Source organism: Xiphophorus couchianus, chromosome 8 (assembly GCF_001444195.1).
Source record: "Xiphophorus couchianus chromosome 8, X_couchianus-1.0, whole genome shotgun sequence".
NCBI lineage: Eukaryota > Metazoa > Chordata > Actinopteri > Cyprinodontiformes > Poeciliidae > Xiphophorus > Xiphophorus couchianus.
Window position 1 is genome coordinate 9,833,983 of NC_040235.1, and position 18,949 is coordinate 9,852,931.

At 40.3% G+C, this 18,949-nt stretch overlaps 1 protein-coding gene across 2 annotated transcripts; it reads right to left on the reverse strand.

Annotated features, from left to right (window-relative positions):
- Positions 1–10,548: 10,548 nt before the first annotated feature.
- On the reverse strand, positions 10,549–15,727 carry nrarpa (NOTCH regulated ankyrin repeat protein a). 2 transcript variants are annotated; one of them, XM_028025232.1, is made up of 2 exons: positions 15,471–15,727; positions 10,549–15,259 (listed from the first exon to the last, which is right to left on the reverse strand). In XM_028025232.1, the coding sequence occupies exon 2, from the start codon at positions 14,768–14,770 to the stop codon at positions 14,432–14,434; it is 339 nt and encodes a 112-aa protein (XP_027881033.1). In that variant the 5' UTR covers positions 14,771–15,259; positions 15,471–15,727; the 3' UTR covers positions 10,549–14,431. The 2 variants fall into 2 exon arrangements, with proteins under 2 accessions (XP_027881033.1, XP_027881034.1); XM_028025233.1 differs by lacking the exon at positions 15,471–15,727 and adding an exon at positions 15,345–15,464.
- Between the last annotated feature and the right edge of the window lie 3,222 nt (positions 15,728–18,949).

Here is an 18,949-nt window from a genome sequence, read left to right on the forward strand (position 1 = left end):
AATATGGCAATGTTTTAGCCTTGAACCCGTCAGCCTGCATGTTAAAACCTCGCCTTAGCTACAATCGCATGGAGCCTAAAAGTAGGATGGGAAAAGATTCAGTCTAATCACTATAATCTCCAACCCCATTTAAGCCTTATTTTCTCTGCTGTAATAAATAAATATTGCTGCAACATCTGTGTCACACTGTGTGTTAACAACCTAATTCACTATAAGCCCCTTAACTAGAGGAATTACCAGAAACCACCTGTCAGACAGAGGCAGCAGGCCTCGACAGAGAAAGTGCTGCTGAATGGTGCAGATATAAAGGGGCATTTAAACCCAACAGTCACTCCTAGCATGAGATTCTCACCATAAGCATAAATAGCACAGCTTCACTGTATTTACACTTAAACATAATGCTGAAAAAACAGATTTGATGTAACTTCATTCTAAACTGGAAAGCAAATATTATCCCTATTGTTGTTCAATAAAGTGATTATTTCAGATACATAAATTTCACCTATAACATGATATATGATGATTTTGACACTAGGATTTCAACATAGATAGTGAACAGCACACGTCTGTCTTTGTAATCTGACCTCCTCTTCAAATTAATATTACTTCACAGACAGACTCTCCTGTAAGCAAGTAAAATGTGTAGGAGAGTCTGGCAGTCTACAGAAACAGGTGTGGGAGGGGGAGAGCAGAACGAATCTGCTACTCACAGCTGGAAAAAACACCGGTACCTCTGGGACTTTTTCTGGCTAATGAAAGGGGTTTTTTCATGTCTAGTTAAACCACTCACTGTTCAGTTATCTATCTACAGTATCTATCTAGCTAGCTAGCTAGTTATCTAGCTAGCTAGCTGAACGGTAACAAGAACTGAAATCAAGAGCTATCTAAAATCTAGAATCTAGATTTCAGTTCTTGTTACCGTTCATCTGTGCGATGATCAAAAGTATTAGATTAATTTAATAGATTAGGAACTGAGGACGCTAATTGTTTTTGTTCAGCAAGAGGAATTGGAAAAGTATGCAAATTTCTCCTGGATACAAGATTCTAGTTGCTCAATAGTGTGACTGCTGTACTGTTTTCCTCTAATGCACCAATTTCGCTACTTCAGATACATTTTAGACTGTTATTTTTTTCCACCAAATTTGAGTTGTCATGTCTATAGAATAAACCTCAAATTAAACAAAATAGGTTCTAACTATAAAAAACACATCAAAAGAAAGGTTATTCTCGGCGTAGATAAAATCCATTTCTGTGATGTAAGTTGTACAAAATATAAACATCTAAATTCTCTTAAAGATTTTGTCAGTGTTATTAAAAGTGGATGAGTTAGAAACCCAAGCTTTTTTTCAAGTTCATGTTTGTATGCACATACTTTATTTACTAAATTTTAGGGCATTATGTGTTCATTACTCATTTTTTGTTAGAAATGACCAAATTGAATAGATGTTGCTGTTATACCAATTTTTCCACTTTCTCTGTCTGTTAAATACATTTTTACCAAGAGATGATGTAATATAAACCATCCAGCATTGACGTGGTTCTGGGATCAACACACATTTTGCACCAAAACACATTCATCTTTGGGAAATGGAACTCATTTTTTTCCAAAAAGAAAGAATGCTAGTGTGATGACAGAAAATTACTGTTGTGTTGATACTTGTATGTAATTGGATGTAATTTGATGTTACTCAGGGCAATAATGTGTCTGAGGTGGATGTAAACTCCATCCAATTTTAACTCGACTGTTGGATCAACATATCACAAGTTTGCAAAACTACCTCATCATCAGCAGGACTTCAAAGACAGAAATGTTTGTGTGTGTAGAAAAAGAAGAAACAAAAAACTCAAATAACTGATTTCTTGTTATTCTGGAATTGAGCAAATAGCAACAACTTTGCTCATTAAAAATTGCCTAACCAGGAAGATTGTAGGATTTAATATGAAATTGTGATAAAAAAAAAATTCTGTCTTTTTCAATAACAGCCGCATTTCCATTAACCACAAATAACAAATCATGTTGATCATCTACTCCAACACTAGGATAGATGAGTAGAGTGAAACTCAGAAGATCTCAGCTTATGCATCTGCACAGGCAGCAACAAGTATAAAATCTTTTTCAAAAAATCATGGTCAAACTAAGAATTCATACAAATATATGAATTCTTATATTTTGTGTTGTCAAAATTTCAAGTAAATACTAGTTGCAACAAAGAGTGCAGGCATCAGGAGATGTGCTGAAGCCGCATGCATGCGTGTGACGGACAGGGGAATGCTAGGTTTGGAGGGGGTGGGTGGGTTGAAGCTCCATATGGGCACCGCCCTCCCCCAACCCTCCCCACCCCCGAAAACAGGCAGATGTCAAATGGGACGTGCCTGCCTGATGGGGCACAGGGTCACACTGCACAGGGGCAAATAACAGAACAGGAGGGGCAGGCAGAAAGAGGAGAAAATGTCTTCCTGCCAACAAACCCTCTTGCCCCCCCCTAAATGCTCCCTCCCCCTAAATGCACCAAAAAAGATGCACACACATGCTGCCAGAGACAAAGCTGGTGGTGCAAAACATGCCAACACACAGGCTCTCTGCATAGCATTACATTTATTATTCTGGCAAATAATAATAATAATAAAAATTAGAACAAAATGATAAAATTTATTGCTGAGAAAAACATGCAAAATGAATAAATAAAAAGAAAATAAAAATATAAATTCAAAAAGCTAAAATAGGAATACATTTTAAATACAAAATACATTTCAACTCCTCTGCTGACAATGGAGGAACTGAAAAAAATATTGTCAAAGAGTATAAACATAACTCTAGCTGATGGTGTTTCTCTCAAGTGATACAATAAAAAATAAAGAATAAAAAATATTGAGGTAATACTTGATTGTGGAAACTTCTTTTTATCATTTTATAAGTAAATAACCACGTGTTTGTTTCTAACGCTGTCATTCTTACTGATGTAAATGTGAGGGATGCAAAACAAGCTGTGCTCATATTAAAGCTTAATTTTCAAGATATAATATAATATATTTAATATACAGCTGATGTAGCTCTAAATAATTATCTAGAATCAGTAAATATTCTTAAACATTTAGATTTTTTTAAAAATGCTTACATATTTATCAATTATTATTGTCAAGTCTTAATTTTTTCGTATTTCATATTTAATAGTTAAATATGCATTGCATTCACAGGAGTTTGTGAAAAAGCTACAACGGCCAATTGTAAACGATTGTAATAGGACAGAAAAATTATGGTTACATAACAGCTTAAACTGCAAAATAAATACACTTAAGTTAATAATATAAATGTGACAATATGAAAAAATAAAATTAGAATCAAAACAGATATAAAGATTAATCTATTTTTTTCTACAGCATAAAATTTGTCTTTGTATGCAACATCTCTCACTCTTAAATTATCTAGAGAATTTCTAATTGTGAGTCATCTTAGACTCTAACTTACTATATTTTTGTTGTTTTACATGAGATGGAAATATATCACGTTTGTCTGTTTGCTTGTCTTATTGATGTAATCACGAGGGACGAGCAATCTAAATATCCTCATTTAGAGCTGCATCGGTCAAGTTTGATCATTTTGATAAGAAAATATAAATATTAGTTTTTCTATTCATTTTTGATTTCAGATTGTTTCAGATTTTTCATATATTACTTCTGGCATTTATGAGACTTTTTTCCAACTGGGTGAGAAAATACATTTTCCGGCCGCACCTGAAAATGTCCAACTGCAGCTGAAAACGCCAAACTGCCGCCTACCCGAAATGAGCACCGAGCCCAATTAACACCTCCATAAAACAGTTTCACTGAGGACGAAGTTCATCACAGAGCTGTTGTGCTTGTTTTAGTTAACTGTGGTGAATGAAAGGGAAAGTGGTTGTACTTGATTATAAATTGCACAGTGATTGCTGAGTGTGCAAGGCGGCAAGCATACTTCTAATGCGTCTGGGTCTCTGAAGGGAGATGCAGCGGAGACAGGTGTCTGTTCTGTTGTGTGTGGGTGTGGAGGTATGAGCTTCAGTCATAAACAAAGCAGGCAAATGGACACACACACATGCACGCAAACACAGAGGCAGATCTCTGAGCTCTGAATGGTTACGCCCGCAGGGCAGGAGTAAGGTTACTTTACATACTGCACTTACAGCTCCCTTTACCACTGGGGTATAAAATGGATTTGAATGAGAAAGAGGAGAACAGAGAGGGAGGAGGGTGAGAAGAACAGAGGGGAGGAATAGGGTGGGGTGAGGACTCCCTTTTGTGTAACAGGAGGTCTGTTGCTGCCCTGGCATGGCTATGGAGATGGAGGAGCGGGGGTCACTCTCCCTGCTCTTCCCTCCCTCTGTCCTTTGACTATAGGCTGGCTGCTCCATCTCTCCTCCTCGTCCTTTCCTCCCCATTAGCATAGCAGCTGCCTGATACGGGGCGTAGGGTGGAGAATGGCCAGGTTGGGGTGTGCATATGTGTGTGAGAGTGTTTTTCCGCAGAGGGGAGGGATGTTTCAGAGGGAAGGGAGAGGGGGGGATGAATAAGAGAGGCGGGGGTGGTCCAGTCAATGGCGGTCCGTCTGGCTGGTGAATAGCAGCTAAAGCAGGCCCCTGGAAGATAGACAAAAGAGCCAGGAGGGGAGGGGATGGGGTCTGGGTGTGTGTGAGGGAGATGGAGGGGTGGAAGAATAAGGCAGTGAATGGAGCGCCTTGTCACTGGAGCAATGGAAAGAAGCACAGAATGAACTGGAAGAATGAAAGAAGAGTTCAAAAGGGAGCTGAGGGCAAGGAAAAGACCAGCCCGACCACCTGTCTCTCTGCCTCTCTCTCTATCCATTTCTTTTACTCCCCTTCTTACTCAGGCAAACTTCAGGGAGGGGGCGGGACGGTGGCGTGCTGGTTGTGGTTAGCGACAGACATGTTTTTGTTTTCAGGGAGAAAGTGCGGTATCAGCAGAATTTAAAGCTCACTGTCAATCTGCCTGCATCAGTCTGTGCAGGTTTAAATGCGTTTTATACCCGGGCTGGAGGCCTTTGACTCCACCGTCTGAGTCATGGACAAATAAACTCAAATGAGTAAAAGACTGGGTAGCGTAAGCTTGCTTCTGACAATGCATGCATAAAAAGTGAAAATAGGACCATGGAATATAAGGTTGCATAAAAAGCACCCCTAAAACTAAGCAAAATCACTTCACTCTGTAAACTTTATGAGAGAATAAATAAACTTAAGTTTATAGTGAATGACTCTGCTTGCTGGCAGTTTCAGTGAATACAACAATTCTCACAAGTTAATCCTTTAATTTTGGACTTTATAGGGGTTGGTGAGTGCTTTGGTTAGCCAGTGTGACTGTGACTGGTTGCACCCTGACTAAAACAAACAAGAAACAAAGATCACTGGGCAAAACGTTGAGATAATTCTGTTTGGCGTAATGTCAAATAAATTAAATGTCATAAGAACAGATATGGCTTTGTGCTTCCTAGAGCTTTGTAAAATTACCACTATTTCAAATTATAAACTGTCTCTAACTGTAAAAAAAAAGAAACAATCTGTGCCTTTTATCATTAGCTAAACAGAAAAAAAAAGAAAAATAAAATTTGCCATCAAATAAATACATATTTTAAGCTCACCTGAGTGTGTTTATGTGCTTCACACTATAACGTGGATCTCCTACAAGTAACAAGTTTGTTATTGTTGGTGCCCTTTGGCCAGCAATGCATCTCTTCTAGCCCGTGTTCACTCTCCATGGTAACCAACTGTTGCACTCCCAGGGTTGGCTCAGAGATGCAGTACAGCATCAGAATAATGGGGGTTGGGATTGTTTAATTTTTGCAGCAGAGCCACATGTTAATTACGTGGTAAGATGTCAGTTGCCAACACATTGAGCACCTCCAGCTGGATTCAGAATAATCCTTTGACAATGCCAAATTGAGACGAGAAGCGCTCTAACTCTTATTGTGAACATCGCTTTGCTGTAAACCTGACAGAATGCTATAAAATTGATTAATACATCATAATTTCAAAGGAATTTTAAAAATCCATTGTTTTTCCTTTGTTTTTACTAATAAAATCTGCTGAAGTGGTGTTAATTTTTTTTAATTCAGATCCCTTTACTCTGATACCCACTTGATAAAATCTAGTCCAGCCAATTGCTTTTAGAAGTCAGTCATGTCTCTTTGTCTGGGAGATGTCGTTGTGTTACTTAAGGCCAGTTTTTGTCTCGTCTCTGTAGCGAACATGCTCACTCTGCCTGAGTCTAACGCAAATCAACCAAATCTTAGCTGAACTAATTCAGAATTATCTGAATTATCTGTTTAACTTGTCACCATATTTTTTAGATTTATTGGACAAGTGGCCTAGTTGAGGATCTGCTTACATGCAAGTTTCATTCTCCCTAAGGGTTGTGGTCGAATAGCAAACAAAGAGGTCAGAGAGGTCATTTTTTTACAGTTAAGAGACAGTTTATAATTTGAATTAGTGGTAACTGGTGGAGCATACCAACTCCACCAGTTTGTCTGGAGTCCTGCTATTGGTTAGCATGTTACTGAGCTGTTCAGGGGCAGTTGTTATTTTGCATTTCCAGCAACACAACATTATTATGATTATGGTTGTGACCTTAGGAGTGGTTTGATCTTGGTCTCACTAGCCTCAAAGTCTTGGAAAGGAAATCATGGTGTGGGACTGTTTCACGAATTGCGTTCGACCTGTTGGTTCCAGTGAAAGGAACTCGTAATACTGCAACCAATGTCGATATTTTGGACTTTTTTTTTTAGCTCCTTTCTATGTGGGAACAGTTTAGAAGTGGCCTCCCAGTAAAGCAACGTCCATAAGGGCATGGACATGTGAGTTTGGTGTGAAGAAACTTGACAAAGTTCTGACTTCAACCTGATCAAGCACATGTCAGACTAAGAGTGGAGACTCTGAGAAAGCCTTTCTCATTCAACATCAGTGTTTGACCTCACAAATACTGAAAAAGTCAACAGACTTGTTGGAGCTTATTTAGCTGCAAAGGCTGGGCCAGTGCCATATTAAAGCCTGGGATGGGATGTCATTAAAATTCACATTTATGTAAAGGCCAGGGATTCAATATTTATATAAATATAGTGTGGCTAAGCAAAAGGACGACATGGAGTCAAAAGTCCATATTTTAGCTTTTTATCTCTCTCCTGCAGCTGCACGGATGATGAATGATCAACACATTTATGGTCCTGTGGGCCCCTCAATCTACGTGACAGGTTCTCTGGTCGGTTAGAAGGCAGGTGGATGACGGGAACTGGAAACTCAAACTTTATTTAAAATCATGTCAACAGTGTGAGCAGTCTCACCCTTGGATGTGCATGAAAACTAACAGAGTGTGACGGAGGGAAATCAACCGAGAAGGTGCGCGCTCTGTTACTCAGGAAATGAAAGTGATGTCACCTGTGCAGGTGACTTAATCCTTCAAGTTGCAAAATTTTAGCCAGCTGCGGGTTTGGAGCCTGTTGAACCTTTAAATTGATGTTAAGTTGTTAAAATATATATTTTGACAACTTGGGGGGAAATATACAATTTTACCAATAATAGCACGATTTAATACAGCACTGCCTAAACGTTGTAAACATATCCATGCTTAAATGGAGACAGTGTTCCTCTTTTTGTGGTTTTCATTGCTCCACATTCTTCCTCTTCTGTGTGCCTATCACACGTCTTTCAAAGAAGTCGTCCGTTGCTCACCATGGCTCAATCAGACTGCAATCAAGTGAAAACCAGTGGACTTAGGAGGAAGTTATAAACTTGATCGCACAATCAAGGCTCACACCGCTGGACACATGTCGAGCAGGGTGCCGTTACGAAATGGGGAATTTGTTGCAAAACCAGTTTAACTTGCATTTTACACGTATTGCAATATGTTCAGTTAATCTCATGTGTTGCAGGCCTTTCAAATTTAGGGGTGTGAGCAAGGTTATGAATATTTTATGAACCTCTGAACAATGGACTTTTTGAATGGAGCTGGAAGATAATCGGACAGATGCACTTGATTGCAGCTGCCGCAACACAAACCCACTGAAAACATTTCACTGTGCTGCTACTGTTGAAGACACCAGGCATCTGCATTTGCCAGATTGGATTGGTTACTCTCGTGAAATTGATTTTGTCGCTGCTCTCTTATTTATTTTTTTTTTTTCTGGAACAGATGCATTTCCCTGAACAAATTACAAGCTTATTTTTTCTTTTCCCCAGCCACCTTCCTCTCAAAACATGCTCTGTGTTGCCTGGCTCAGTGACACAGGCCTCACCACGCAAAGCCAAGACTAAGATGTGTGAGGAAAGCCAAGGCACATGAAGAACCTATTAGGGGGCCTAGCAGCCAGCAGCAACTCTGGGAGGCCAGCCAACTGAGTGTGTGAACAATGGGAACCCAGCTCAACAAAAACATCCTGCAGAAGTGAGGGAGGGAGGGAGAGGCAGGCCAGATAACCCGACTTGGCTGTAACGGTATCAAAACACAGAAGGGCTGGTTTTTAAAGGAGCTAACTTGTCTCCTGTTTGTATCTGACAGAGAAAATGCATCAGGTCAGTGCAGTTCATGCGCTGGAAACCTTTGAGTTGAGGTTAAGAGCAGTTCAGCTGCAGCTCAGACAAGAGGGTTCAACAGCTGCTTCAACCGATACCACACGCTTTTTACGTGTCAGAGAAACCAGAAGAAAGAAAAACGGTACTCCTTTCTTGACTGAAAACTCCCTAAAAACCACAACCATCCTTTCCATCTCAGTTGCAACGTGTTTTTTCTTCTTTCGTTTTTTTTTTTTTTTTAAACCAACGCGGCCAACACCCAGAAAGTGTCGCAAGAGAAACACCTCAATCATGTGAAATCTTTTGCTGCTTTTCCCACGACCTATTTATGTAGCAACACAATATCGCATGCAGCACAGGATGTCAAACCTGACTCAAATAAGCATTGAATTTCAAAATATGCAACTGATGAGGCTCGTGAACAAAAATAGCTACGGTAATTACCTAACAGAAATCTAAAATTCCCAGCACGTACATTAGAAACTAAGACCGAAATCTTAACAAAACATGACGGCTGGTGTTTCCTAATCCTTACACTCAAACTGTACAACCGTGTTGTAACTTTATCTTAGCCAGAATCCAGCTGTTCTGCGAAGGGTTCAGAGAGTTAATGGAGAACATTGCAGAATAAACAACGTCATGAAGACCAACGAACACACCAGACAGATCCTAGACAAAGCTGTGCAGACGTTTAAAGCAGGATTAGGTGCGAAACAACAAGCTCTGAACATCTCACTAAGTTCAATTCATTATGCAGTGATAGAAAAAAATGTCACATGTCTAAACCAAACATGAATGTTGGTTTAGACATGACAGAGGAGAGCTTTTCATGAGAGATATCAGCCAAGAGGCCTGCCTTGACTCTAGAGAAGGGGGAAAAGATTCACAGTTCAGGTAGGGAAAATCAGTTGAAAGGACAACCATTAGTCATCCATGTCACGTTTTCAAAAACAAAGCAACAAGAAGTTCACTCTGCAAGGTCAGGGCGAACATGTGGAGAAATGTGCTCTATTCAGATGAGATCAAAAATAAACGTTCTACTCAACACGTGAAACACTTTGTGTGGGAAAACTAACACTCCACATCACTCTGAACACATTGATGAGGATGCTTGTTTTAACCAGAGAACAGCGTAAGAAGAAAACCTATTAGAAACTGCAAAAAAAAAAATACAATAAAAAGTCTGGGGTGGAGAATCACCTTCCAGCAGGACAGTGGTATCACTGTTACTATCCAGTCTGACTGAGTTTCAATTATTTACATTTCAAGTCACGTTTACTTTTCCTTCTGCTTTTTAAATTATACATTAACCTGTGTAGGACTAAAGCATAAAGGGTCAATGAAATACGTTGACATTTGTGGCTAACAAATGCAGCCAACAATGATAGTCTCTTTTTTTTCTAATGTTTGAACTGAAAGTTATTGCAAGATTTTAACAAGACATTCTATATGTTGCAAGCAGAGCCACAACAAAATGTGGTGAAAACAGTGATGTGTTTTAAACAAATTATGTGACTAAAGTGAGTATTGTGTTTTTTATCACAAGTTTAGACTTTTGTTGACACAAAAATAATTTGAAAAGCAACGCATTGAAGACCAAAGAAAGGTCAGAACAGCTGAATAAGTGCAAAAGTTGTACAAGGGAAGAGTTTTTTGGAAAGTTTGTGTGTGCGTGTGTGTAGGCGTGCGGGGGTGTGTGTATGGGTCTTCGTGGATAACATAAAACCATCTCTCCCACAACACACACAGGGGAGGGGACCCTACTTTAAAACTGAGCCTACCCACAATGCACCAGGCTCCTTTATCCCGGCAGTGAAAGGATGAGGCCATGATGAATGACAAAAGGGGAGAACTGGGATCTGGGCTGTGCCCGACTTGGAAGTCTGGGAGTTGGTGGGAGGGGAGGTGCATTTTCCAAAACCAATTCCTTCCATGAACAAAATCCAGCAGGACGAAGAGGAAGAAACTCATCCATACACAAGATCCGTTTTTTTTTTTCTTCTTTTTTTTAGTTTAATGATTTCTTTACTGGCTTGTACACAAACGTACAAAAATAATACAGCACTCATCTCAATGTGACGTCACGTCACCATCATCACAGTGTTACAAATGTTCAAAAAGAAAAGTATACAAAAAAAATAAAAATAAAACAGACAAGATGGAACATCTGCATCACTCATTAAAGATTCATCTGTTTCCTTTTGCTTGAAATGAAGCAAGACCAGAAACACATGCTGACTGACCCAAAAAAAAAAATATCTGCACTTACTCACTTTCTTTCTTTTTTTTTCTTCTCCATTTTTTCTAGAAAAAAAATATCCTCTCACTCATGTACACCATTCCGACAGCTGGCTCTGCGCGTCATAAATGTTATGACTCGGTGAGCCGTATAACCACACAAGCGTGCAATTTTTAACCACGTTACAATGATCTTACCATCAAATGTATTATTCCCCCTTTTAAAACGACACAACAGGAAGACAGCACTTCAGAAAAGAAAGTGCCCCAAGATATCATCATCATCATCAGCATTTATATATATATCCATATGTATATATACATACACCCAATCACAGAGATACACACATCTTTGTTGAAAAACATGTTTTTTTCCCACAAAGTAAAACATACATTATGACATTATCACCTGGAGCGTATACATATACAATAGTATTTTGTTGTGTTTGTTTTTTTTTCTATTCAGAAAAAAATTAAATGTTGACACATAAAAGCCAACTTTTCAACAACAGTCATCAGTGCAATTTTTTTTTTCTTAACAAAAAATAAAAAAGAAAGATCAAGTTTAAACACAAGCGATGCATATTTTATTTGTTGCCTGATGTGAATCTATACCTTGTCGTAGTGGAGCTTTATTGTAGGATTCCGGATGATTATTCCAGGGAAGCTTCTCAGTCTGGCCGATGACTGTTTAAAAGCCACACGGGCCCCCATGAGAAGCAAACACAAACACATGTCAGGCTCACGCAGAAATAAAAGACACTTTAAAAAAAAAAAAAGCTTCTCATGAGTTAGACCAGTGTTGCTGTGAAGCAGTAGGTTTTAAAAAAATGATCATCATTTAGAAAAGACACAAAACAAGCAGCATTGTTAAAAAAAACAAACAAACAAAAAAAAACAGTTAGGGTGTCATGACTCTCAAAATGTAGCAGGCAAGCTTACAAAATCCAATTTTCCTTTTTTTATTTATTGTGTGACATCCTGCAATAGTCATACGTAGATTTTTTCATAAAGTCTTCATCATCCATCAGTAAGAAGAATCCTGCTCAGTAGTAGAAAATATTCCAAAGCCTTCTGAAGTTACCCCGTTTGAACACTAGGGGTGCGCAAGGCTCTGTATTTTTGTGCAATAAAACTCCCTGCATTTATAAGTCATGCTGTACAACGAAAAAAAAAATTAAAATAAAATAAAACAGGCTGATGAGGACACAGAAAGAGGAAGAAAGAGTAAAGTGGAGTTCAGAGGCAGGGGGGGCTCATGCTTTAGTCAGCACTGGTTTGGTTGTAGTGTAACATAAACTGTCCTGACTGAGGAATGCATTGCATCTTCTGCACCGAAGTCCATCGTCTCTGTCAAGGTTACATAGCAGACAGATACTGGCATGATTGGCAGGGCAAGCTGAGAGAAGGCGAAACAGCTTGAGAATACTTTACAGACGAGGTAGCTGGGAAAAAGGGCAACCAAACGAAAAAAGAAAAGAAAAGTCAGTTTAATTGAAAGTCCTCTTGAGGGTCAACAGGCTAAAGCTGTGTGGGTCATCTAAGGAGGAGGGGGGTTGCAGGTTTGCACTCAAAAAAAAAAAAAAATTTAAAAATTAAAAAGAGTCTGAAGCAGCTTGAGTCACCCACCAAACTCTGACTCTACAGGTGTTTTTCTTTTAAAAAGTAGAACCACAACATATTCAAAAATGCATCTTTTCAATGTACCTTCATAAATATAAAAGAAAAAAACAAACAATAAAATCAGCCTGCTTTCACAGTGATGACTAGGATGTGAACAGAATACTGAAAGGAGATTATAAAGTGAAATCCAAATTTTCCTTTTTTTTTTTTTCTTTAACGACATACAAAGCGAAAGCAGCGGTTCTTAATACGATGACCACCAGGGCAGAGTGGTCGCACTGGCCTGAAAGGTTGGGACACCAGCAATGGCAAAATGTGTGTTTGCAGAGCCCATTCAGCTACTGTCAAAAAGGTAAAGCTATTGTGTACAGTACTTCACAACAACGATGGAGTCACTCACAGGGTTCCTACGCTGTATGGAAAAATTAAATAAACTCTGGGAAAACGTTTCTGTCTCCAGACTTTATTCACTGTCCCGTTGTCTAAATGCTGCATCCATCCGTGCTTGGAATCTGGGATTTTTGCAGGTTTCCTTTTCCAAAGCTTGACCTCAATAAAATAAAATGTCTGAAGGAAGTAGAGAGCGAACTTCGCAAAATGAGAACTCTGTTGATGTGAGTCCAGAAACATGTGGAGTTGTGAAAAGAAAAATGAGCAGGAACCCTGAATACATAGAAAATACAATTGTAGCTGTGTGATCCTCATTTTGAGTTTATAATATGTATTAATTTAGGAAAAAAGAGAGACCTCAGGAAACCAACAGAGGGTTTCTCCTCTTGTTCGTGTGTCTTCCCTTTCAGATATTCCAGCATGCAGCCGAGCAGCATCAAGTGCCGTGTTTCACATAAAAATAACTTACAAAAAATGTGGGTATTTTTACAGGACAATGAGGAGCAACAGGTCAAATCTGCACTCCCACAAAGAAACGATTAACTTTGAATGAAAAAACTGGGCCATCTGCACTGCACTATCCACACACACACACACACGCAGATACGGTGTGACAGTTTCTTCTATAATGACACGATGTTGTATGAACATTCAAGACGAAAGCTTTAAGTACCAACAAGCTCACCGGAGTGAGGTGCTTTTTGTGAGAGATTCATAATGAAGCTGCGTGATTGTGTGTGAGACAGAACCGGCCCAAGGAATAAGTGAAAAAGAGCACTGCTTAGGGCCACAAAACAATCAGAAGGGGGCCCAAATTTTGGAAAGAATATACATTTCAAAATTACAGATTCATATAGTGAAATTAGTTTAGTTTTATAGTTGATTAGATTTTTCAGGAAAGTTAATTTAAAAGATTAGAAATTATTTTTAAAAAAGAACAGCAAATGGACTAACAGTAAATAACTACAGTGCAGTTAAATGTTTTGTTTTTGTTATTTCTGGGCTTGAATTATAATTCTTGCACACTGTAACTGGATTTGAATAAGTCTACTTTATTTATCTTTTGTGGGCTGGGAAAAAGTTGCAAATATTAAACCAGAAAGTGCTGAAAAACACAGCCAGCTTAAATATTACAAGAAGATCGTACTTCTAGGATGCTTGCATTTAGATCGTCTGCATCAGTTTGGCTTTAGGTCTAGAAACATCCCAGTGCAACCAGTCAAATGTTTCCCATCTTCACAGAAACCTGTGATTTAGCTCTGCCAATGGTCGCTGGTGATTAATTGAAAAAGTACCCCCCCCCCCCCCCTCGCCCTCCCCCTCACACACACACACACACCACATTCTGCTAAAGGCCCCTTAAAACCTCGGGCCGGCTCTGGTCTGAGTGAACCATGCGGTGCGCACAGATGGCCCTGTTTGGTTTACAGAGAGGGGAGTTTTTTTGCGCAATTTTATTTCCTTTCCATATATTTTGGCACAAATACGTAAATAATGGCAGCTATGTTTTGAAAAGAACATGTTTTCTTTAATTGCGTTGCAGTTTTAAGATTGAATTTGTTGCTGATGTGTTTTGCTCTTTTCTTTCTTTCTTTAATGTTCTACTTTTACCTGACAGCAGAGACAGATCACCGGGCCCCAGAGGAATACTTGGCCTTGGTGATGAGGTATAGCACAATGTCCTGGTGGCCCCCGAAGGCGGCAATATGTAAAGCGCTCCACCCTTCCCTGTTAGCCAGTCGGATGTCTGCGCCGAACTTCACCAGCAGCTTCACGAGCTCCAGGTTGCCGTCGATGACGGACTGGTGGAGCGCTGTCTGTCCCTCCGGCCCGAAGGAGTTGACGTTGAACTCGCAGTTTGTCATGTTCTGCAGCAGCGAGTGCAGCTCCTTTGTGTTCCCCTTCTTCACTGCCTCCTGGAAGACCCTCTGCGGCGCGGAGCAAGTCGACACATCCGCCTGGCTCATGGTGGCAACTCGCTGAAGTTTGAGGGGGAACGAGAAATAATCCTGCCTCGGCTCTAAGACTGTGTCGAGCGTCTCTGGTCTGGTAACAGTGCCACAGTTATGCTGGATTACACCCAGTTTTAAGGCACTTTTAACGGTGGAAGATCACTGGATATATCCCAAAAAAGGACGAGAGGGAAAACGGTACACCTGGTGTGCAAAAACGTTAATATTTGAGAAATCCTAAATCCCCTAAAACATCAAAGTGTCAAGGAGCGCTCCGGGCGTCTCTGGATGTAATTTTTCTTCTCTAGTAGCAGCAGCAGCAGCAGCAGGTAGCCTGGACAGTGAGATGAAGAAGAGACTCCTCCGATTTCACTGGGGAGACTGGAAGTATGACCACAATCACCAAAGGGCAGCCTCCTCGTTGTTGGGTCCCCGTCGGCTTTCCTCCAACGGTCCAACCAGCTTCCTGGCTATATGTGGCTGCTCATGTGGCCATGCAGACGTCTGAGAGAGACAAAAGTAATTTTCAAAAAAAAAAAAAAAAGAAGAAAAATCACAAAAGATGTCCGCATGTATCCAAATTCCTTACACACATTCCGCCACATCCAAGAATGAGACAGCGCGACAGAGGAGAGGAGAGCTCTGTGCGCACAGGTTTACGCACGGATCTCCCCAGGCTTGCGTCCCGCAGCCAAACTGCAATCCGTTGACTTACCTGCGTCAGATGGACGGGTCCGTGTTGTGGCGACAGATAAACCACTTTTGCGGGGCCCCGGGATGCGTGTGTTCCTCCTCCTCGCGGTCCTTATGAGTCTCTGCCCTGCGCCGTGCTCCGGGGGAATAGTTTTACGCGTCCTTTATTTGCATGACAATGCCTTCCCGAAGAATCAACTGTGGAGGAATGGGCGGAGAAGCGCGGAGGTTATAGGCTGCCGGCTGGGTTAGAGGGAGGGATCAGAGCCTTGCCTGTGTGTCTGTGGGGTGGGCGACGTGGTTTTCAGCAGGGAGAGAGAGAGAGAGAGAGAGAGTTGCTGGTGGTGGGGGGTTGGAGGTCCAAATAATGTTGCCACAGAATGTTTCTGTCTTGAGCTCAATATCTGATATCCTGCTTGCCACGCAGTGCAGCGAATTGAAAAGAGTGTCTCAATAAGAACCGATGAGGTATTATGGTCAACATGCAGGGCCGGATAAAGATTATATGGGGTCCTAAGACTGGATACCACAGTTCAACTTATTTCTCATTTTATTCATCTGTACTTGAATGTCTCATTGTATGATAAACGTAAGTAAAAGTACTATGGTTTCTTGGTGTTATACAAACATTTACTTAAAAAATGTACAATATGATGTGTTGTTTTTTTTTAAACAGAAAAGCAACGATTATTTTTTGCTTCTACTAAGGCCGCACATTGATTATGATTGTAAATCAGTCCAATACATGACAGCTATTTATTATTTGATAATAATACATATATATGAACCAAGAAATATAGAACACCTGCTAAATTTAGAAGTTCAGTGGATCCCAACCTTTTGTGGTTTAGTATTTTGCGAATTCCCCCTATTTCTATTTTTTTCTTTCTTTTTTTTTATGGAAAGAAACTCAAAAATTAGCTGGAGAAAAGTTGCCCACTTGCAGCTATTTTCTCAAATACTTGAAAGAAAATGTAATGTAATGTGCATTTTAAAATCGACAGGTGGCGCTCTTTTAGTTATCAGATCATAGCTATCTGCATCTTATTGTTATCAAAAACATTTCGCAGCCACAAAATTGTTAGCGAGGGAAAAGCGCTGCTGCAGACTTTCAGCCAGGCGACTGGAAGTTCCCAACACAACTACACTATGCTTCATCCCATTTAATCTGTCACTTTGGGTCGCACTTTAAAAAAGCAGTTTTCAAAGTGAAACTTGGTTCCTGTGTCTATCATGATTATTTCCTGTCCCTGATACTGCCATCACCCTGTTGCATCCTGAGAATGGTGTGCTCAAATTCAACACAATAAGTCTTGTGACAAAATATAAACGTTAGTTCTTATCGCCTCCTTGTGAACATTGCTTTATTCTTGCTGTTTCATCAATATGACCAGATTTGTGTAGTGTACAGCACCTGTACGCCCCTAAACTGTGGCTCTCTTGACGATTGTATTACATCATTTCCATTTTCGGATGGTTTGTAGTGCTCAATAAGATTTTAGTAATTTTGCATATTATTTCAGAACCAAAACCTGCTTTAGGCTTCTGTGCTGTTTGCTGTATTCATTGATCATCATGAATCTGTCTTTTAATGTTACAAGCCTCTACTTATTCAGCAGTAGATTTATGAATGAACGTTTTATTTAGGGACACGAGAGTTGAGAATAAAAACTGCAAAAATAATTTTCAAAAATGTATCATTTTCTTTTCCCTTCAAAATAATGCTTTTTTTTTTTTTTTGTAAGTGTAATGCGAGAAATATGGGGATGACCGGTGCATATTTCGGCACATGCTTGGTTCCAGGGGGTCCAAACGGCACAGAGGTTTGGATTTATCAGCGTGTATGGGCAGGAACCAAAAGGTATAAATAGCAGTCAAACGGGCCCGGGCTCCCCGTGTAAAAACACCTCCGATGGGGAGATTATAGGTGGCTGTTTAAATCATAAACGGCGGATATAGTCCAGTTGTTTTTAAAGCGACTAGACTGTGGGACTTCAAATAACAAAAGCCCTGCGCTACTTCCTTTTTGCAAGTGAAAAGAGGTGACGCTGTGCGCAGATTGACACGCCGCTCAGCTGCCCCCGCCACCGTGGGAACCGGGCGCCTGTGTGTGTCTGCGTGTGTGTGTGAGAAGAGAGAGAGAGAGGCGAGGACGGGAGGAAGGGGGAGTGGGGTGGTGACAGACGCAAACACGGTGAGACGGAGAGAATACGTGTTAAAAGTCGCCGAGAAGCAAGCAGTAAGAGAAACCGCGGAGAAGGAACATCTCTGCCTCAATCAGAAAGCTCCGTTTGGCGGCTCCGGAATTTATCTCATCTGTGTAACACTTTCTGAGCAGCTCGCTGCTCTAATGGTTTCACACTGTTCTAATTTTCCCACACCCTGCACTGTACCTTTTGGCGCACATTTTGACTTGCGCGTATGAGTCGTGCGACTGCAGCGGAGATCCCACGGATGAAGAAGCCCCGCGCGTACAGATTTCAATACGGGGCGGCACTCTTTATATGACTGCAAACATGAGCTAAATGACAGGTGTCTATTAAAATGAGAGGAAGCTGACCGCGATCGGTTCATTTTTGTCCATAACTAAAACTCTGCGCCTTCAAAAATTAAAACTTTACCACATTTTAGATAACAAGCTAACTTTTGAATTCAGAGTTCCTTTTAATTGCGCAGTAATGCTCGCCTACTTCCCCTTTGTGGTCACACAGGCTGGATTAACCACTTCACTTGCACCGCAGTCATTTATTTGTGTATCATCTGATAACCAAATGTTTTTGTGAACATTTGGTTAGCATGTAAATCATAAGATCAGTTTTTTTTTTTACATGCTATATGTGAAGGCAGTTAACATGAGTCATTGTTAAACCTGTGTCCACGGTCCTATGGACCCATTTCTCAGCCACTTCCCCTCGCAGATTTTGCTCAAGCTGGATGGGTCCCAAGTGAATCTGTGCCAATGTGCCTCATGTTTGCAGCTCACTGGGTTTACCAAGTATCAGCAACATTAACAATACCCTATGAATGTATTTGCTATGTCTCACAAACTGAAATGAGCTTAAATTCAGCAACACATCTGGGACCCATATGTTTCCTACTTTTAATCCAAAGGGTTTGCTTTGTTTGTTTTTTCCACATCAACCAAGTAAATATAACATGGGAGTCTATGTAACCTGTGGAAAATCCCATATGGACCCCATAAGAATGATGCTTGCTGAAGAAGATAAGTTCACATTCAGCATAGCCTCTATAAGGGCCCCTCTCTTTGCCTTGAGTTTTCTTGAATTAAATCTATAATAAACATAGGGAGAATGTGCTGCAGTTTCTGATTTTGGAAAACATAATCATAAGCATTTCTGTGGTGCATTTTTTTTTAAGTTAGGGCAGTCTTCTGATTGGTCTCCAAATTGACTCAGCAGCAGCATGACCATCACAAACATAGAACAGATGGCTCTCAACACCTCCCACCCCCACTTTTTGGATCACATGAATGGACAGAAA